At 30.8% G+C, this 21,888-nt stretch overlaps 4 protein-coding genes and 1 long non-coding RNA gene across 9 annotated transcripts; 3 read left to right on the forward strand and 2 right to left on the reverse strand.

The window, feature by feature from the left end:
- Nucleotides 1–92: 92 nt before the first annotated feature.
- Nucleotides 93–1,491, reverse strand: LOC109595379 (probable methyltransferase-like protein 25). The gene has a single exon (XM_020010726.2). It carries the CDS (start codon nucleotides 1,489–1,491, stop codon nucleotides 115–117), a length of 1,377 nt encoding a protein of 458 aa, XP_019866285.2. The 3' UTR covers nucleotides 93–114.
- A 9-nt stretch (nucleotides 1,492–1,500) lies between these two features.
- LOC109595380 (protein LTO1 homolog) lies at nucleotides 1,501–2,119 on the reverse strand. Its single transcript, XM_020010728.2, has 2 exons — nucleotides 1,959–2,119; nucleotides 1,501–1,904 (listed from the first exon to the last, which is right to left on the reverse strand). Exons 1-2 carry the CDS (start codon nucleotides 1,975–1,977, stop codon nucleotides 1,501–1,503), a joined length of 423 nt encoding a protein of 140 aa, XP_019866287.1. The 5' UTR covers nucleotides 1,978–2,119.
- Nucleotides 2,120–2,541: 422 nt separating this feature from the next.
- LOC126264968 (uncharacterized) lies at nucleotides 2,542–3,827 on the forward strand. Its single transcript, XR_007547533.1, has 3 exons — nucleotides 2,542–3,125; nucleotides 3,226–3,371; nucleotides 3,428–3,827. It is a non-coding gene; the product is annotated as an uncharacterized LOC126264968 (long non-coding RNA).
- Nucleotides 3,828–4,955: 1,128 nt separating this feature from the next.
- On the forward strand, nucleotides 4,956–14,825 carry LOC109595369 (ornithine aminotransferase, mitochondrial). Of its 5 annotated transcripts, none has more exons than XM_020010712.2 (7): nucleotides 4,956–5,029; nucleotides 13,157–13,341; nucleotides 13,395–13,619; nucleotides 13,675–13,898; nucleotides 13,958–14,195; nucleotides 14,249–14,518; nucleotides 14,573–14,825. In XM_020010712.2, the coding sequence occupies exons 2-7, from the start codon at nucleotides 13,170–13,172 to the stop codon at nucleotides 14,749–14,751; spliced, it is 1,308 nt and encodes a 435-aa protein (XP_019866271.1). In that variant the 5' UTR covers nucleotides 4,956–5,029; nucleotides 13,157–13,169; the 3' UTR covers nucleotides 14,752–14,825. The 5 variants fall into 5 exon arrangements, with proteins under 5 accessions (XP_019866271.1, XP_019866274.1, XP_019866272.1 ...); XM_020010715.2 differs by having other exon boundaries at nucleotides 4,994–5,029; nucleotides 13,169–13,341; XM_020010713.2 differs by lacking the exon at nucleotides 4,956–5,029 and adding an exon at nucleotides 11,422–11,712.
- Nucleotides 14,826–14,979: 154 nt separating this feature from the next.
- Nucleotides 14,980–21,713, forward strand: LOC109595414 (adhesion G protein-coupled receptor A3). The gene is made up of 6 exons (XM_020010765.2): nucleotides 14,980–15,463; nucleotides 15,523–15,588; nucleotides 15,643–15,858; nucleotides 15,917–16,958; nucleotides 17,013–17,349; nucleotides 17,401–21,713. The coding sequence occupies exons 1-6, from the start codon at nucleotides 15,258–15,260 to the stop codon at nucleotides 19,992–19,994; spliced, it is 4,461 nt and encodes a 1,486-aa protein (XP_019866324.1). The 5' UTR covers nucleotides 14,980–15,257; the 3' UTR covers nucleotides 19,995–21,713.
- The last annotated feature ends 175 nt before the right edge of the window (nucleotides 21,714–21,888 follow it).

Here is a 21,888-nt window from a genome sequence, read left to right on the forward strand (position 1 = left end):
GTTTTTATATAAAGTAATGATTGTATTGTATATTGTAAAAAATTTATATCAAATAAATAGTTTCATTTATTTCGGAGTAGGTAAAATAAGACATTTTAATATTAGACAATAAATTTATTTAATTGCAATAATTCCATAGCACCTTGGAGAAACGACTGGATCGAATAATTGAACCAAGAAAGATTTGCTATGTCCCGATTCTAGTAGATATAAAAGTCTGTCCAACAAAATGAGGTTTTCAATAACCGGAGCAAGCATACACCTGATCAAATAAAATACGTTGAGTTCATGAACTCTATGTTTGTGAGTATCAAAAAAATCATTTATCACTTTGTCTTCCATATCTATTTCCAGGTTTAGACGTTTCAACGCTTTTTTATAGTAGTCCAAGAAATCTACTGCAGGTTTTCTAAATCTACCAACATCTTTAAGTTTAATATTTGGGTGCATTGTTTTCATCATAATTTCTAACAATGCTCTATAGAATATGCTTGAACTTGGTAACTCCTTATAATAAAAAATCCTGTCTACAGATTGAGCAGCTACCATTCTTGCGTTACGTCCCAGTTTAAATCGTTTTTCTTTCAGAAAAGTGCTTAAAGGAAAACCATAATCATTTATTTTATTTTTGTGGAATATATTTGAATCCTCATCAAATTCTTCTGTTATAAAGTGATAACAGCAACCCACATTACATATTGTTCTTATGTGGGAAGAAGAGTTAAATATTTTTAAAGAAGCTGTGGCTAAATTTCCACAAGTATGTAAACCAACCAAACCAATGCCGTTTGGTTCCTCTAAAAATATATGTTCTATCAAGTCTTTAAAATTAACATTTTCATCAACAAATTTTGTAATTTGTTTGTACAAATCTTTTGAAGTACTTCTTGTCTTTTCACCAGAAGTTACACTGTTCCATACTTTTGCCAATTTGTCTACCCTTTTCACAGCACTATTTGTGTTAATTTCAGAGGCATCAATTCCAAGAACTGGTATCTTGTAATGAAGTGCCAACATAGAACTTAAGTAACCTTTTCCATCACCAATATCAATTGTATGACTAGTTTTTGCAATGCTTCTAACTGCAGCTGCCACATTACTCAAAATTTCCACTTCATGTGACTTTTTTGAAGTCATAAATATATCCAGTTTCAATGATTCAACATTGTTTCCTCCAAACTCATCAAGTTTTTTGTTTAGTTGACCAATATCAATACAAAGTTCAGTTAAATTTTTAGTTCTAAATTTATTGCAGGTCTGCACATATTTATTTAAATGTGGAAGTTTCTCCAAGTCATTATTAAATAATAAATTTACAGTTTGTTCCTGTCCTACTGATTCTATTTCTTGTCTGATTTCTTTAGGTATGAATCTTATGTAAGAGTTTTGAGAAAAATAATCAACCATATGACAATTTGAAAATGCTAAGAATGGTTCTAGAAAAGCTACAAGACTTTCTATATTATGTCTCAATGACTGAATTTGAGTCATTTTATTTAATTAAAATGACAAAGTATCAATCTCAGGATAAGACAAATTAGTCTTTAATTGGGCACACAACTTCTTAAAATTGACTCGAATCTCATTCATTTGCTCAATTATGTCTACATCTTCTTTGTTAGTTGGAGGAAAGTTTTCTATCAACTCAGACAAGTGTTTCAGAGTTTTTAAAGTTCTTTCACTTGTGTCAGGTTTGTTTTCAAGGTGGTGCAGATATGTCCCAACAACACCAGAATAATATCCCACTTCAGCACCAAATTCTGCTCCTCTGTGGTATCCTAAGTGATAACCATCTGCATTACCTTGCGAAGCGCCTTCCTCGAACCCCTCGTTGTAGGACTTTTCTATTATTCTTTCTTCGCAGAAGAGCAAATCATTGAACACATCGTTTATGTCTTTCTCAGCTTAAATTGTAACATCAAATTAGTTACAGTTAGATGTGTATTTTTAAAATTTACCATTTTCGGCTTCACTCATATTTAGTTAATGGTCACATATATTCAAAATTAATATTAATTTTATTTTTAAATTTTGCACACAACTAGGTTAAGTTCAAATTTACACATGTTCTTGACGTTTAGAAATGGCGCGAATTTTATAAATTCAAATAAGCGGGATTAATTTTACGCTTATTGTATCAATTAAATAAACAAATATTTAATAAATAATTTAAAACAATTTTTATTTTATCCTAGAAACAAACATCTTTTAGAAATTGTAAATGTTAATTAGCAAAATAAATGCGCAATATGGCTGGTCACAGAAATAATTTATAAATCATTTAAAAAAATGTTAATAATTTATTGAATACCTTTATTTGACATAGACAAATGTCACTATTTTTCAATTAATAGCAGCAATTTATCTAAATCTGATAATTTTTCTTGTTTTAATGGATACCTCATGTCGTTTCATTACTTGGATTTTAATCCGGACTTTACTCAGACCAATTGAGGACTTGATCATTATCTTGGATAAAAATTCATGTAACTGGTAAATTATCGTTGGTAAATGATTCTATTCATGTTTGAGATAATTTTCTATAAGGTGTACTATTCCAAGAAAAAGAACTCCAAACCATAATGTATCCTCCACCGTGTTTTTTGCTTTTGTAGTGAGTCTAGTATCAAAACTTTTATTTAGAAAACGATAAACTTATTGTTTAAAATATGAACTAAATCAATTAAACTTGGATTCATGACTCTAAAGTACTCTTCTGGAAGAAATTATTAAAATTTAAAGTCAATCGGAAAACAAATTGTCGATTTTTTGATTTCTTTTCTTCATTTCTTCTTCACAAAGAAGCGTGTACTTAGTTTTTGCCACAATTTGTTTTATTATATAATTTATAATAAACGTTTAACATGCCTACAGTACGGAGAAGAAATAATTTTAGCCAATAAAGCGTTTGATAAAGATAGAATAGTGGCCCTGTATGAGCAGAAATTTCGAACAGAAATGAGAATATTGTAATGCTTTTTTGGCAATCATGGAGTGAAGAGGGCAGAAGAGGTAGAGCAAGAGCTTTCAGAAGACCCAGAAATACCACAGGGTCACAAAACGTCGTCTTAGATTATTGGTTCTAAAGGACAGAATGAGTTCAACGCTGATGATTGCCGTTGAAGGTAGGCCAATTGGTATTTATTATGTTTACCTTCATATAAGGTCTTTTGGTCTACGAAGTTATCACCTTTTATTGGTCTTACTTCTAACAGCAAACCATAGGTGTCAACTGGAGTATGGAACGTCAACAGTGAGATGAGGAATGGAATCACATTGTTTTTAGTGATGTATGACGCTTTTGTTTGGCCATGCACGATAGTCATGTGTTTGTAAGACAGCAATGTGGATCCTCGCTTTGCTGTGGAGAGGTATGTTCACAACTCTATGGATTTAACGTAGTATATGGTGTTATTGCTTACTGCAGGTCACCTTTAGTTCTCATTAGAGGCAATATGACGTCTCAGAGCTATGTGGATGACGTTTTGGAACCATATCTTGTTCCTTACATAAGAAGAGATCTCGAACTAATTTTTCAACAAAATAATAGCCGTCCACATATTGCCACGAGTACATTAAACTCCCTAGAAGCCTCCCATGTGAATTTACTGCCTTGGCCACCCAGATCTGCAACCTTTGCCCAATCGAACCTGTGTGGGGTATGATGGGGCGACGCAAATTTACAGCACCCTCTATGGACTCTTAATAAACTAAGACGTCAGATTCCGTTCATCTGGGACATTGTAAACCATTTTTCGGGAGTATTTTAAACATTTTACGATGTTATTATTATTTAACTATTCTCTGGTGTGTAGCCTTACTCTCTTCCCACAAATATGAATTATTTAATGAAATTATAAAAATTTACAATAAATTATTATTGTTGAGAGTATTGTTAAATACTGTCACAAAACGTAAATATATTTGTGGTATTTCTTTGGTTAAGTTATTTAAATGTGTCCATCACGACATGTTCCATTAATTTTATTGAAATTTTATTATTCAAATTGAAAATATCATAGTTTTCTTTAGATATTAGCAGAAAAGGAACAAGCATATATGCAAATACTATAATTGTAATAGGCTTCGAAGGTTTCAAACAGTATAAAAATTGAAATTATTCAACTTTTAAATAAAGGGCAAATATATAATCCGTATTAACATATATATATAATCTCTGGTATTAAACTCGAGAAATACTGTTTTCTAGAAAATAACACAATAACAACATAAAAAACAGAATATTATTAAGAATGAGTTCAAAATGAATAAATAAATTGAAATTGATAAACTTTCAAAATTAATGTTTAAACCGAAATTACATAAAAAATAAATAATATATGCGCAGAAATTAAAACAATATTGTTTTGTCGAAGGTTTAAAATTTCAAATTATACATGTTCATAATAAATTAATAAACACAATATAATTCTTGAGAATGTCATTATTGCGCTCTTGACTTCTTGAACCCAATTTTTTTTGTTTTCCTGTCCAGCACTCCGCATACATCAATGTCAACAAACGATATCTTCAATCAGAAATATCTTATATTTATGATGCACTTAGGTTCACACTGTTCCTGATAAGTTATCAAAATATCACGACCATCTCTTTATATTGTATTTTAAAAACAAGTATCAGCTATAACACATGTGTGTGATTGTTACACCGTAATTGCTCAAGTAAGTACACACACATAATTTTATGTAATCTCATAATTATAATCGTATTTGTGGATGTTTCGTTGTGCACAAATTTTCCGAGGTAAAGCTAAACTAATGTTTAAATAATAAGAACCTTCTATCAACATATACCGCGTAAAAAACGCAAATTCAAATAATTAACAAAGATTTAATCCCCGGTCAAATATGTATTACAAAATTTCTTAAGATAAGAACGTATTTAATAAACAATTTTTATAATTCGTGATTTATGATACCACTTCTTTCGGCACATATAACCGTTTGACACAGCGGCAAAAAATAAGTTTCCGTGCAAAACTCCTGAAGTCCAGTTCGTTCCTGTTCAAGTAAGTCCAATAAGTAATATTTTCACTTCACTTCGCAGAAACAAATAGTCTATTATTATTATTTACATTAAACTAACTTATTTTTTTTTAATTTAATTTAATGTAAATAAGGCATGAGTAAACAAAAACAAATTTGTACTAGTTAAATAACAGCTGTTATAAGTAATTATTATATGTGTGCACTTAAAATCTACACTACTTAAGATAACGATTGTTAACAAAATTTATTTCAATAAACACAGATTTGTATCCAGCTTATTACTGTAAAAAATGATCAAAATATATGTTATTGTGATAAGACTGTACCATAATATGCAAATTACAAATTTTATTTAATTATAAACGTTCTGACGCACTTACATTAATAACAACAGACAGTTTTAAATTTAATTGAAGAGATGAGACTTTGTATATTGCTTGCAACTGGCTATATTGATTGTATTGCACTTAACCATTTCAGAATTACTTTTTTTTCTCTTTCACAATCAATTTGGGGACAGGAATAATATATGCGTATCACATCAGTCTTCGTGTCCTGTAGAATATGATAATGGTGTGAATATTTTATTCGGCTGAAGAACTACGTGATGTATGTCATATACTTCGGTGTGTTAGTGTTAAATACAAGAAGTCGTGTTAAAATTGTGATAACGTCGATGCTTTATCAGTTGTATAAAACTTGAAATCACGTTACGTTGTTGTAAAATTCACTTCTTAGTGAAAGTGACATTTATAATTAAATCTCATTTGTTTTCGAATTTTTAAATAATGAGTGATATAAATATGAATTTTAATTACTATTAAAACATAACTTTGAGGATCTTTAAAATAATATAATTTCAAGATTGTTTGTATAATCTTTTAAGTTAATATGTGGAAAGTTTACCGAAGCATGAACAATTTGAAATTGTACTTATACAACCATTTAAATAATTTACAAGAATGTGGAAATGTTTCGAATTGAACTAATTGAATTGCAATGGTGGCGAGAGAAATAATACAAATTATGTTAAATTAAATAATAAATAAAATAATTTAATTCAAAATTTGGACATTTTTTGAAACATATCTTAAAAATCTCCGAGATATTATTTTAAACGTACATATTAGTCTGATTTGGTTGATCAAAGGAATAGTACATTAACTATTTAACAATAGTCTTAATATTAAGAATTTATTTTTAGAAGAATTTATTTTATTTTCTTGAAAAACTGACTTACAGTCCAAACGAAAGGGTTTAAGATGCACTCAAAAAATGATTTATAATTTTGTTAAAGAATAAGAAATAACACATTCATTTGAAAATACAATACGTCCTAACAAAAAACCTGTTATAGACAGACAAATGGAACAATTAATAAACGAAATTTTGTCTTCTAGACAAATAAGAAATTAAAGAAACTAATTGAGTTATACAATATTAGTGTTTCTAGTAGAACAATCAAGCGGATGTACTTCACTTCAAAAAATTGCTGCTCAAAAATATATTAATTATCCTCCAGAATTTTGGCGAAGAGTACTTTGGAATGACGAATCCAAGTTCAATATAATGGTGTCAGATGATTACCAAAACCGTTCTTCGTCCTCCAAACAAAAGTTTAGATCCTATCTAGAGTATCTACTATCTCTTCTATCTTTTAGACATGATAACTGAAGCATGTATCCAAAATTGTTCAAAATTTGTAAAAATAAATATGTTTGGATTGGCCAGCATAAAGTCAGTATCCAAATCCAATTAAAAACTTGTAGAAGTCTTGATTAAAACCATCAAAATTAGATGAATTGAAAAGTCATGAAATTTAATTTCAAACTTACAGGAGATTATAACGAACAAAATATTTTTTTCTTTTCAAGTTGTATGTATAAATTTATCAGTGGCTGCTCATGAGTTTTGAGTCTAGTAAGGCTATATATAGAATACAAATAAAACAACATTTTATCCCAGTAATTTAAATTGGAAATAAACAATTAGTTAATAAAAAATCCACAACGTCAATGGTATTTCTTATGTTAATAAATTATTTCATGCTATTATCGGTTGATGGCATATGATAATAAAAAAGAGTTGCAGTATTAAATAAAATCTTTTACACAACTGAATCCACCAAACATAGACACGACCAAGCAGTGTGGCCATTCAACAAATCGACTTTCTGTGAACTAGTTATTTTCGTTAGACACGTTCGACACCTTTGGACTCGATGCGAGTCCCCAACATTGTTATAATAATCTGAAATTGATATATAAATATATAATTCGCGAAATTCATTGTTGATATTTTTGTTATTAAAAATAATTTTATAATGTAACCTTTCTCTCTGAATGAATTATTTGAATTGTTCTTAATAAATATTTTGTTTTAAGAAACTAATATCCATAAAAATATGAAAAGAAATAAATAAAAATTGAATAGAAGGAAATATATTTCAAAACAAAAGTTACGACATAACAACTCTGAAAATCCTATGACAATTACAATTAAAATACAGTTTAATTTGGTTAGTGGGGTAGCGTGTCGTTGCATTTACGTTATATTTTTCATTTGGAAACATTTATTAATTTTATTCTTTCAAAGGAAACAATTTTGAAAAACTTGTACCTGACTAAATGCAGCACTATACTAAGTTTCAATTTATCTGCATATAAATTTAGTTTTATGAGAATATCTATAATAAATAAACAATTAAATGTATTTATTTATAACTTTATTTATAAATAAGTATATTTGGATATTGGACAAGTGAATACAAATTGATTAATATAACAACATAACACAATAAATTTTATTTTATATGTAAGCTAAAAGACATAAGAAACAAACATTTTATGACACATACGATGTAAAATTTATATTAATTAACATAAATATGTAATTTAATAGAAAAGTAATAATTACTCGGACAGAAAAGTTTTGTTTATGTAAGCTGAAAGAGAATATCTGATTAGATGACCTAAAGGACATAAAAACAAACATTTTATGACACACACGTAAAATTTTATTAATCAATCAAAATAAATCTGTAATTTAGTGGAAAAGGAATAAATAGAAGGATAGAAAATAAAATAAAGTTTTCTTTATTTATGTAAGCTGAAAGAGAATATCTGATTAGATGATCTGAAGACAGCAATTTATTCTACCTTCCGCAAATATTTAGTAAAATAATTGATGGACGCAATGATAAACCGACAGCAAAATTGAAACGACGAAAAAAGAACCGGAAATAACATGTTTAAAAACTTACTTTGCGTTGCCAGTTGCCCAGTTAACTAGTCTCGTTCTGGACCTACCTGAAAATAATCAAAAACGTTCAATTAATATTATTGTTTAATTGGTAATTCAATTATTATTTGTTACCTTTAATGCCCTTTCCCTGTCGCCTTATCGTCTCACCAATGCTTGGTTGGGTCATCACAGTTCAGGATTTGTCCATCAAAGTCGCCAAAATAGTCCACGTTGGAGAAAACACTACATCACTGTTGTCCTTAACACTTACGTCGAATCGATGAGAAAATAAACAAAAATCTCCCCTAAATGGTTTAGTTAAAGAAAGAACTTACTCACAAAAACATTTATTCTAATTATAAAAAATATAATAAATCAGTTTCGACCAATAAAAAACAAAAAGTTGATAAAATTTCAATTTTTTTTAATTTTTGTTTAATTAAACTGATTTTAAAAACTGACATTAAAAAAATATTCAATTAAAAATCAAAGTATTTAATTTACTATTAAAATATTTGAATATTAAACAGAAACTTTAAATTAATTCATACTAATTATTGTACTGTGTCATTAGGTAACTGTACTGAAGTATTGTTTAAACAAGTAAATTTTACAAAATTGACTCGTATTTTAATAAAGCTTTTAACATTGATTTCACATTTAAACAAAAAAATTAAAAAAAACCTTAAACAAGTGATTCAAAATAAAAAATCCTATCGTTTAACCCTTCAGTATGTCCAGTAGGGCACTAATTGATCGCACGAGAGACTGCACTACCCCGAACCGCAACACCGAATTAAATGGGGTGGATAGCAGCGCGGACCACCACCCCCGACCGATCAACCGATCGATACGCGGGTCTATAACAGAATGACCGTAATTGGTCAACGTTGGGGTTTATGTAATTCCTTTAAGAAGTTTTTTGATTGAAACGAAATTTTTTTGTAAAAACATCTGATTTTATACACACTTAAAAAACATTTTATATTAATTGTTTTAATATTATTTAGCCCATTTTATCTATTTAATGATAATAACCAAAAAATATGAAGTACTAATCGACAAATTCTAAATAAATAATCATTTCTATACTAATTCAGAATATTAAAAACCATCAAAATATTTCAATTTTAATGTAAAATTATATAAATTGTTGTTTAAAATATGTATATGAACAATATCTAAGAGAATTTACAAATTTATATACATATTTAATTATAATTAACACATAAGTAATATACGTACTTCATTATTATAACATTAAATTGAACGTTTGCATTATTATTAACAGATTGAAATTGAATTTTTCCATTAAATATCCAATTTAACACAATTGTTAAATGTTGTTAAACCATTTTACATTCTTAATGACAATAGGTAACCAAAAATTCTGAGGATCTAATAGATAAATTTTAAATAAATAACCATTTTTATTCCAATACAATTTATTATGAATAATTTTAAACTAAAATATTATATTATTATATATATTTTTTGTTTCCTAAAATGAACATTTGTATTAAGATTATTTTTATTTATTTACTTTTAACAAGCAATTTGATGATTTTGATGAAACATTTGATGAACAATGAATTATTTTTATATATCATTAAAATTTAACGGAGCAAACATGGGTCGTGCGAAACATTCCACTCCACAAGAAACTTACTTTTAAATATATATTCTGGAATTTCTCACTTATTTATTATGTATTCCATTTCTATTATAATAAAAGTATATTTATAAAATGTTTCTTTATTAAAACAGTCAAATAATTATATTTAATTATATTGTTAAAATTAATTTAAAGTTTTTGTTTAATATTTAAAATTTAAATTAATTTGTGTTTAATCATTATATTTTTTTAATTTTAACATTTGAAATCATAACAATTAACAAAACTCTTAATAATTCTGTAAATAATTTGAAAGAGTTCTTCCAATATAAAAGAAATTTTTTCTTTTGGTTTTCATTAACCTGAACTAAACTGTTATTATCATTAATATTATTGAGCCAGTCGTGCTGTGAGATTAATAGAGTATATACCAAATTTATTCTAAAAAGTATTAATGTTTAACTTTTACCAGTAATTTTATAATTGTATATTACTTTCCTCACACACAGATATAAAATAAATGTTAATTCTTATTTTATTATCCAAACGAAATGCGTAATATGATATCTGCAAAAATGTTCCTATAAATATATTGTTAATTTTTAATTTACTTATTCTGTAACTGTATAACCATAAATAAATAGTAGTATAGTAGTTATATTATTAATTTCAAATAATTATATTGAAACAAAAATGTTCTATATTCACTCCGACTCCAAAATTTTATCCTTATATTGTTTAATACGCTTTGCAGGTAAACATAAAATTGTAAAAAACTAATACTAAAAACTGCATGCGGATCCACGGCAGTCGCGTTTCGACTCGGAAACCGATACGGGCCGAACGTAGTGAACGAAAACGAGCAGTCCAAAATCGTTATAGACCCAAGAATGTCGGTTTGCTGAATGGCCACACAGCGACCAAATAGTTTTTGAAACTGAAAAATTGGCAATGTTCGGGAACTTCGTTTGTGTTGGCATTTGAAGTTATCTCATTGTCTAGAGGCACGCCTCAGCATCCCTACCATTACAACAATAGATCGATCGTAAGGCGCATACGCAATTGTTGAAGTCAAATAGACAGAAGTAGATCAAGTTTTATTTATGAAACAAATTGGCACAAAGAGGCACATTTAAAAGTGTATTTGAAAACAAAATTTTCATTGAAATTTAATATAAAACTGTTATAAACGTTATATTCTATTTTAAAGAATAAAAACATTTAATTTAAGTAGAAATTATTTTGATTTATGTACAAAATTAATAAAGCAAAATATAAAATATATTGTTGCATTTAATTAGAGGTAAGCACTTCCTAATTAACATTAAATAAGTAATGTATGCTATTTCTCCAGCCACGACTGTATGTGGTGACACCCAATCCTTCTGCCACTTCTTGTAAACAACAACGCAAAATTTGCACACACATAAAAAAGATACAGTCAAATAAACAAACCGTATGAATTCATATTCAAATGTACCAGTTCCCATTTATTTATAAACATTATGCATACAAACATCAGTCTCCATATGAATGTAAAGCGAGGCATTCAAGACGAATATAATTCCGAAGGACGCCCGGTTCAAAGGCGATCTGCTGCATTCAATGCACCATCACGGTTATCTCGATAACCGAAAAATCCCATAGGACAATGTATAAATTTTGGGCGCGTTCTTCGCGTCGTAGTACGTAGAAACCCGTTGATCGAAAGAGCCCATGTCGAAGGCCACACCATGTTGTAATTAACATTAACATTTCGGTTTGTTTACTCGTCTAGCGCACCACCGGACAGAAACAGTGTTGATTCGTCATTAGAGTTGTTTACGTTGCGACAGCAAGAACGAAGTAAGTTCGAATTCTTGTCTTCCATTCGCATTTATTGGATTTAGAAACGCACTGCATTATCACATCCGGTTTCGGTCTCTTTCGTATCAGCAGGAAAGCGTCTGGTCAATAGACTTTCCAATCGGGAATTGTGTCGTTTGGCCGCGAATTTTTGTGATGCATGTATAAGTTGTTAAGTGTTAACGACGTAAGTAGTTTTTATTTGTTTTGCGAAAATTCTGAGCTAGAGGTAATAGAGAATAATAATAATTTGCTATTAATTGTTTCTCGAAATTATTCCATTAAAAATTTAAATTTTAATTCAAAAAATAAAGTCCGCATTTAGTGCCAGTCATTTCCTACAAAAACTGAACTCCTCATATGTTTACATTTTTTTTATAAATTATTCACATTTTTCAAACTTTTACCGCAATTTTACTAATCCTTCGCGCGTAAATGTATAACTCCATAATTACATACATACGTTATCAGGTTTTGTAATTTAATTTACAGCATATATAAAAATCCTGTGAACTTTGCACTTCTAGCAAAACAGTCAGTACCTTCATTTAACTAAATATTTATCATAGAAAATTTAATCATTTAACCTACAGCAACGTAAAAATTATTGCATCGTTGATATTGCATGTTATCTCTATCTAATGTTTGTTTATAGCACCCTTTTTTCATATTAAAAACAATTTTGAATTGATAAAAAATATATTTTTGTCGAATCTGTGATTTTCTCATCACGTTTCACTGATAATAATCACGCAGGCACTCGTGGTGCATTAAATTTATATAAAATTATCTGAAAATAATTATTATACATAATTTTGTATGCAAATTAAATTCATATTTATAATAATATTTCATTACACTTATTTAATACTAAATATTAATATTATTTTATTAAATAATTTATTCTAACAATTAAGAGTTTTCATAATTATATAATATTAGTATCACATAATTCTACAATTAAAATGACAAAATTTATTTTAATTAAAATTTATTTTAATTAATATTAATATTTAATTAATTAATTGTTGTTTTTTCCTAAAACCCTTTATTTGTCCGAAAAAAATTGTTACTGAATATGTGTAGACGGCTATTTTACATTTTGCCTCGAGATATTTTTATGCTTATAAACATGGGCTATAAAATTTTACTAATGAGATCCGCTCTTTAATGATGAAAGTTATAAATGGCTCCAATTTTTGTTACATTTGTACGTAAAATTATTATTAATGTATCTATCTACTTATGGAACGTGATAACCTAGGCAGCATAGTGTGATAAATTCGTGTTGAGCGCTTCTATTATCACTGTAACATTACACAGCGAAACTAGATGAGGTATATCGTTCTCTAGATGTAATATTAATAACATGTTTAAACAATTTACATGAGAATATTTTATCAAGTAACTTTATTATAAGCGCAAAATTAATAAGAAACTTTAGTAATTTTTCCAGAATGTTATCAAAATTTCGTGGTGTTTCAAGTTTGCTTGAAAAAATAAACGACGTTGTAAAACCACAAGAAATCACAAAAAGGGTAATCAGCACGAAAGAAATCATAGATAGGGAATCCAAATACGCCGCACACAACTACCACCCCCTGCCAGTAGCGCTGACCAAAGGAGAAGGTAATTTTCATCAAAACTTCCGTTGTTGTGTTTGAATTATGTGATTTTTCTAGGTGTATTCGTGTGGGATGTGGAAGGAAAGCGATATTTTGATTACCTCAGTGGATATTCGGCAAATAACTTCGGACATTGCCATCCAAAAATTGTTCAGGCCCTTCAACAACAAAGTGGCGTCTTACATCACACATCGAGAGCATTTTACAGCGACGCTCTCGGAGAGTACGCTGAAGTGATTACCAAACTATTCGGATATGATAAAGTTTTACCAATGAATACAGGTGTGTTCACAAAAAATTACTAATGGAAATAAGGTCCACGATAACTTGATTTCAGGAGTGGAAGCTGATGATACTGCCTGCAAAATTGCAAGAAAATGGGGTTACAGAGTTAAAAAGATCCCAAAGGACGAAGCTAAAATCATATTCTGCAGCGATAACTTCTGGGGACGTTCTCTAGCTGCCGTTTCGGCTTCAACCGATCCAACCAGTTTCGAAGGATATGGTCCCTTCATGCCGGGTTTTAGTTGTGTTCCCTATAACGATCTTAAAGCTCTGGAGGTGTGTGGCATTTTTAAACACATAATAATTATAATCAAAACATCGTTTTTTAATTCTAGAAAGCTCTTCAAGACCCATTAGTGTGTGGTTTTATGGTGGAACCTATTCAGGGTGAAGCAGGAATTAAAGTTCCAGACGACGGATACTTAAAAGGTGTCAGAGAACTGTGTAGTAAATATAACGTGCTGTGGATCGCAGACGAAATACAAACCGGTCTGGGACGCACCGGCAAGAGAATTGCCGTGGACTACGAAGGCGTTAAACCTGACATTCTAGTCTTAGGAAAAGCTTTAGGAGGTAATATAAATACCTGATGTTAGGAATTTTGGTGTTAACTTCTTCTTGCATAGGTGGAGTGTATCCTGTATCAGCTTGCCTGGCAAACGACCCGATTATGTTAGTTATTGAACCGGGAACTCATGGTTCGACATTTGGTGGTAATCCATTGGGATCTAAAGTAGCAATCGCTGCTTTAGAAGTACTTGAAACCGAAAATGTTGCCGAAAATGCTTTTAAATTGGGAGAAATTTTCAGGAGAACACTTAGACAGAAATTAGACAAGAATATAGTCATAGAAGTTAGGGGGAAAGGTCTTCTTAACGCAATAGTCATTAACAGAAGTGAGTTTAAATGTATAGAATAATAATTAGATTATTTAATATATTAAATTTCAGATTTTGCTGATGCATGGGATGTGTGTTTGATGATGAAAGAAAACGGATTGATTGCAAAGCATACTCATGAAGACATTATTAGATTTGCTCCACCTTTAATTATTAACGAAGAACAACTCAAGGAATCTTTGGCTATTATTGTTAAAACTATTAACAGTATTGAAACAGGCAAACAATAAAACTGAATATACTTTATTAGGTTTTTTAAAATGTAAATTATAATTTTTTTTATTAATAAATCTTTTTTGACGTACTTTTTGTTCATTACTTACATCTAAAATTAAATAGATTGCAGATACGATAACTTAAGGTTAGCCCCTCGTATATTTTTAAACTGTGAAAGTTTGAATTTATAGGACTTATCTAGGGCTTTTTTCGTAATGTTGGTAGTAAAACTCCCTAAATTATTGAAATTTCAAGATGGTGTTTGTTGTAGTTGTCAAAACATAAAAATATTATGATGTAAGAAATTAGTTAAAAGTGTAGTTTGTGAATATTTTTATACAGTTGCAAATATTCTTAGTAGGAGTTATATGTTAGCCAACATTTATGTGGGCTGTTTGTGACAAATGTGGTGAAAAGTTGTTTATTTATGAAACACTATAAATACAATTAGTTTACTTTCCGTATTTATACGGAAGTAGGGAAGATACGTGGATACAATGACTAAAACAAAGCGAACAAAATGAGAGCAATTGTTTTAACATGTTCACTGATCATTTTGTTCACTATAAACACAGTATCCAGTGAGGAAGAGTGTCCGAACAAATGTAACTGTAAAAGAAGTACACAAAAGGATGGTGGCATTAAATTAAAATGTGGAGACATCGAAAAAGTGTCAGATATAGAACAACTAGACTTTTTGAATTTGGCTAATGAAATTGCACAACTGTAAGTACAGAAATTATTTAATAAAATTATGTTTTCTATTTAACTTTAATCTAATTCAGGAACTTGTCTGAAAACTTATTGAAAACTTTCAAACCAAAAGTTGAGCTGATAGCTTTACAAAAACTGTAAGTGAAGTTTGTATTTCTATGAACAATATCATAAATCTTATTACTTTCTAGTGACCTAAGTAGGAATCAAATAAGTTCCTTGGAGGCCAATCAATTCTCAGAAGTTCCTAACTTAAGAAGATTAGATGTATCAGCAAATAACATAAAATATATTGATATATCAGCTTTTTCAAATTTGAAACACCTGGAAAGACTGAAGTTAAACCAAAACCATATTAATTTTATAACACAAGGAACATTTGACTCCTTATCTCATTTAAAACAACTGTAAGTATTATATTCCATAAATAAATCACATGCCTGCAAACAAAATTTACAATTTTAGAGACATATCAAGTAATCCCCTTAATTGTGACTGTGGCCTTTTATGGCTGCTAGACTGGACATCAAAAAATGGTGTTAAACTAATTTCAAACCCAAAATGTAACTCACCACCTGAATTCAAGGATGTGCCACTAAGAAAACTAAAAGTGGGTGTGGACATACATTGCAAGTCACCAGTAGGAAATAATGGATTTCCAAGCCCAGAAATGCTTCCTAGCCACAATCAGGTGGTGTTTGAGGGAGATTCTTTGCAATTACAATGCCGGATGCCCATTATATCTGATTCATTTGATTCCCAAGATGACTCAAAAATAGAGTGGACTTGGTTGGATTCAGATCCCAAGAAATATTTTCCGGATATCACTATTGAAAGGAAGTTAATCCCCAGTGATGGTTGGCTTGTCAGTGTTCTTAATATTAATAGATTAAAAAGAAACCACACAGGTATATGGAATTGTTTGTTTTCTTCTGTTAGAGGGAATCATTCAAAAGGTATAACTGTTGTGGTTATATCAGATGAAACCAAATACTGTCCAATGGCTGTTACTTCTAACAATAAGGGTACATACAACTGGCCTAGAACATTAGTTAATTACACAGTGACAATATCATGTGAATCTTTAAATCTAAACTATGATGAAAGTCAACAAAAAGCCTCATATCACTGTTCTACTGATGGACTGTGGAAAAATTTAAACACAAGCATGTGCAGCTACATATCTGATACAACAAAGATTCTGGAGCAGTTCTCCAAAGTGAATACCAGTATTTTAGAAAGTGCCAAACATTTTAGAAATTATACCTCAAACTTGAAAATTTTCCGTGATATTATGGATCTTGTTTATGCAGTTACTACCATTGATAATTATTTAAAACATTCATTAGACCATTTGGGGGTGATACTCATGGATGTAACCAATAATCTTTTGGATCTACCCAAGGCGTATTTCAAAAAAGCTGATACAGAATATAAAGTTTGTGGCACCCTGTTAAATTCGACGGAAAATCTTGCGCAAATGGGTTCAACATCGTCGTTTCTAAAGGTTCGTCTACTTAAAATTACCCTGAGTTGTAAAATTAATTTTTTTCCGTTTCAGAACAACATAGCTGTAGAAGTTTTCCCTGCAAAAAAGGATGGATTTACTGGCATGACTTGTACTTGGTACTTAAACCCTGACAATCAATTGGATCCATTGTTCTCTTGTGCTTCAAATAATCAAGTGGATGCCTTGAGCGTCAAAGGAAAAGTGGTGGAAGCTTCAATCACAATTCCAGACAGCTTATTTCATCAACTGCAAGAAGATTTTGATTATGTTCTTACAAATAAGGCATATAAAATACTTATATCCATGCATTCATCTAACAAATTGTTCCCAATACGTGATGAGTCGTCTAAGGAGGACGTCACTTCTGCTGTTGTTGGCGCCAAATTAGGTAAATTACCACTTTTGTCCTTTAACAAATATTTAAATTATATAATTGCAGTTGAATTGGAGGTAACCAACTTGACTGAGCCCATTTACATTATGCTTCGCACACCTGCATCATTGGTATACGAGGTAACCCCATTTATACCGGTATGGTGGAACTCCAAGCTGAACAATAATACAGGAGGATGGTCTAAGGACGGCTGTAGCTTTAGTCAAGAGTTGCAGGATCATTTGGTTTTTTCTTGTCATCAGTTTGGGTATTTCGGACTATTACAAGACGTCACGCACATGCAGAACATCGAAGCTGGTGCTAAGTTCAAGTGGTCACATCCTGCTATTTATGTCGGTAGTTTTATTTTATTTTCGTCGCTTTTAATTATAATTTTAACGTATCTGCTGTGTTACACCACCATTCAGATGCCGAAAAAGGCGAAACACTCACTTATAAATATGTGGATAGCTATCTCAATTCTTTGTTTTATGTATGTATTTGGTATATATCAAACAGAGGATGAAGGACTCTGTCAGATTATTGGAATGATATTACATTATCTCACGTTATGTTCTCTGTTGTGGATGTGTGTAGGAGTCAATTGCATGTACAAACGTCTCAGTAAGAACGATATAATCAGTTTGCAGGACGACGATCTTCCATCCGATCAGCCAATACAAAAACCAATTCTGGGATTGTACCTGGTGGGTTGGGGAATTGCTTTAATTATTTGCGGATTGTGCGCCGCCATTAACATGAAAGAATACGCTTCTCCTACCCATTGTTTCCTGCGGACCGGTCCAGCATTAAGTGCCCTCTACATTCCATTTGCGGTTTTGATGATGTTCTTAATAATATTTTTCCTACTAATTAGATGCGCTATTTATAGCTTGGACGCGAATGGCCATCTAAGTGAAGGCACACAAGCCACCGAACACGTGGACTTGGATTTGCTCGAACCCAATTTCCCGAACGTTGAAACTCGTAGTATTAGAAGTGTGTCAAGTAAGACTGCTTCAAGTGAAGTAGAAGACCCCGAACATGCTCCCGCTGCTCAATTAAAAGCCTACATAATATTTTTATTCCTTTACATCGCTACCTGGCTCAGTTGTGCTTTCTCAACCGTTCCTCCATTCCACGTGGTGTCATTTGAAGAAGATTTGTTCAGCATAGCTTTTGCCATTTTGTCAACCACTTTGAGTGCTTTCACTTTGTTCTTTTATTGTGTGGCCAGAAACGATGTTAGAACGCAGTGGATGGTCTGTAATAGATGGTGGAAAGCTAAAAGGATATTCAGGTCGAGAAATGTGTCGGATACGACGCCTCCTGTGCCTCAAATTCAACAACTTCCTCTGCCACCCATTGTGGCGCCTGAAAGTCAAATTCTCTCACGTAGCAGCAGTCGTACTTCCAGTCACACCAAATCTAACTCGCACACCAGCAATATTTTAAAAGGTGCTGTAGACTTGAATGGTTCATTCAGTGATGGACAAGGGGCTAGAATTAACAACGTAAACTTAGTTGTATTACACAGACAACAGTACAGGAACAATATTATTCCGAACATTATAGAAAATCCTACTAATGCAGCTGAGGTGTTTTATAATCCTCATCAAGCCTCAGTTGCCAGAAAATTCTTTAAGAGGCAAAAAAGACATCAGTTAAAAAAGAATAACCTCACGACTCGTCCCAGAGATTTAAACAGTGACACAGCTTCGGTATTTTCCGAACCAAAGGCATTGCCAAAACAAAAGAACAAAGACCAGAGCATGTTTGGTACAAATTCTAAAGTTAACAACACAAATATTCATGTGGAGCAAGTCAAGAAAGTGCAGCAGAAAAATCCGAATATCTTTTCAGATAGTGGGGACGAATACAACTCTTTAAACAATGTCCCAGTAGAAAATATTGTGATAAACGCCGAAAGGCTGCGACGGAAGGAAATAACAAAACACAAAACCAGGAAAAAACACAACGAATCTAATGTTTCTCAGACACCAGAAAACAATATTAGATCCGTGTCCCAGCAATGCACCCTCGAGTATAGCTCGGACAACGTGTCCGATTCGATACTGGACAAGGCCAGCCCCGAAAAGAGCCTGTTGCCCAATCAAATTAGTTTCATGACGGAAGGTAGCGATCCCATTGCCTCCACGCGACGAGAAAACAGTCCTATTGGAAGCGTTCTCACCGAGGAGGACGTAAATTTCAAAATTAATGACGTGCACAGCGACAGCACGTTGCATAACGAATACTTCCAAGAGAAATACGACACGTGTCGCCGCAACCCCAAGTCTCAAAATGTGCCAAGCGAAATAAGTTTCAGTGTTATGGAGTCTTCGGTGAGCGGTATAAACGAATCGTTGTCGAGAATTTACATAAATCCCTCTCATGAAATGCACTTGATCAAGGGCGGATCTGGCAGCAGAGCTAGCAGTGTTTCCGTTAGCGATCTGGACGAGCTCTATCAGCAGATTCGTAGAGGACCGGAGCCGAAACATTCGCGGCCGGTGTTTATAAACAGCGGGAGCGCATCCCGGGCAAGTCCGTGTCTTTCAGACTCTGAAGTCACGTCGTATGTTAGTGACATGAGGCTGAGGCATCGGGGTAGATGTAGCATCGATAATGTAAGCGATAATGTCGAAACTACAGTCTAGTGTGTTTATATGTTATTATTTATTATTATTTATTAGGTTTTCGTACTCAATAAGCGATTCAAAAGGTCTCATAAAGTAAACGTCTGTATACTATCTTTGAACGAGTCGTCGCGGTGATGCATCTCAGCGAATTAATGAAACATTTAGTTTATTACATTTGTCATTGTCAGTAACACACTTATGAAAATCAATTTTTACATGATTTTTCGTACATGTGGCCTTAACATTGTTTATGTGGAGTGGTCATTTTTGAAATACGTAAAATATTTATACGAAACCATTATCGTCTGGTGTTGAAAAGATTCTTTAGTATTTACAATTATTGGTATTAAAATAAAAATGAATTATATATTTATCAGTCTTGAAAGAGGGAATATGTGTAATAATTTTTAATTTGTGATTGAAAATGCTTTTTTTATAATCGTGGCGTATATCCAAACAAACTGTTTCTAGTACAATTACTGACTGTGCAAAATCTTTATTAGAATTGTTAGTTCAATTAATTTTCAATAAAATGTTTTACGTAACATGTGCACAGGTTTCTGTTTAGATTAATAATTTATTTAATGATTGCAGCACTATCAGCAGTTGTTTCTAAAAACAATGTTGATGCTTTAACTGTTTTTAATGCCTAGTTAGATAAATTAATACCTTAAAAATGTTTAGAACTTATAAGAGATTATCTTTGTATTTATCTTCCTAATATAAAAACCTATGGTTGTGAAACAGTTATGGTATAATGACGCATATTATTTTTAGTTCAATTTCTTCTTTAGAGTTTTATATAGTTTTCGACTTCTAACAAGCACTCCCAACATAGATTGGATTTACTTTTATACAAATACAGGTATACAAATTAATATTACGCAATTGACCTCAGGATAAAAGGAAAAAATGATAATATGAATTAATTTTATTTTGTGATTTTGCAACATGAAATTTACTTAAAATATTAGATAATTAAGTACATTTTTTCGCAAATTTGAGCTTGACTGATGTAACTGCTCAACTACGTGTGTTTCTGTGTTCTCGCCTCGTTCGCACAAATTGTAAAAGTGATTTACAATATTGTCAAGATTTTTGCTATAATGTGTAGCTAAACCTCTTTTTTGGAGCGCATATTTTGCAAATAGTTATACATAAGAGTCATTGTACAGCCTATATTTTTTGTACCCAAAATATACATCGAATGTGCATTATTAGATAAAATTACGTTTATTTCATTAATTATTGTAGCTTGCTCTCTATTATTTAGCAAATGGAAATAATACTGATTTAAAGTAAGCATAAACTTATGCTACCTGTGATAATTGTGCTTATTATTATTTTTAAATACTCAATTAATATTTGAATCCCGTACCTTTAATATATGAATACAAAATATGTATTACCATATCTGATGTAGTAGTTTAAATTATTCATTTGTAGTTTCATTTAAACACTACAATTTATTAAGTATTCATAAATTTAAATCAGTTTTATTGCTTAACAATTTCTTTAATCACTATCTTAAAATAGTAAATATTTATAAAAACGTTTTAAGACGGTGGTTTAGATATAAATTTTATTGTATAGATAAATGTGGAAAGTTGCTAAGAGTATTGTAAAAATGTACAATTTAAAGACTGTTACAATAGTATTAAATAAATTGCTATGAAAAACATTGTTATAAATCATTGTGAAAAATAATGTGTAACCAATAAAATAAGATTCAAGTAATTGTTTTTTTATTTTATATTCTATATTAATTCATATTCTTACCTTTTATGTATGAGCATGTACTACTATAAAACATCTATAAATATTATGTTGTTATTTCTTACTAACAAATACACTTTTGCTTATTTAATTTTTTAAAAATAAACAAACATTAAAAACTAAACTGAGTAATCTC

The sequence above is a fragment of the Aethina tumida genome, chromosome 3, assembly GCF_024364675.1.
Source record: "Aethina tumida isolate Nest 87 chromosome 3, icAetTumi1.1, whole genome shotgun sequence".
Lineage (NCBI taxonomy): Eukaryota > Metazoa > Arthropoda > Insecta > Coleoptera > Nitidulidae > Aethina > Aethina tumida.

Excerpts from the sequence above, each read along its gene's own strand:
- LOC109595414 (XM_020010765.2), top strand. The coding sequence starts at position 15,258 with ATGAGAGCAATTGTTTTAACATGTTCACTGATCATTTTGTTCACTATA. Across the intron at positions 15,464-15,522 it reads GCTAATGAAATTGCACAACT|GAACTTGTCTGAAAACTTAT; the intron begins GTAAGTACAGAA and ends AATCTAATTCAG. Across the intron at positions 15,859-15,916 it reads TTATCTCATTTAAAACAACT|AGACATATCAAGTAATCCCC; the intron begins GTAAGTATTATA and ends TTACAATTTTAG.
- LOC109595379 (XM_020010726.2), bottom strand. The coding sequence starts at position 1,491 with ATGACTCAAATTCAGTCATTGAGACATAATATAGAAAGTCTTGTAGCT.
- LOC109595369 (XM_020010712.2), top strand. The coding sequence starts at position 13,170 with ATGTTATCAAAATTTCGTGGTGTTTCAAGTTTGCTTGAAAAAATAAAC. Across the intron at positions 13,342-13,394 it reads AGCGCTGACCAAAGGAGAAG|GTGTATTCGTGTGGGATGTG; the intron begins GTAATTTTCATC and ends TGATTTTTCTAG. Across the intron at positions 14,519-14,572 it reads CGCAATAGTCATTAACAGAA|ATTTTGCTGATGCATGGGAT; the intron begins GTGAGTTTAAAT and ends ATTAAATTTCAG.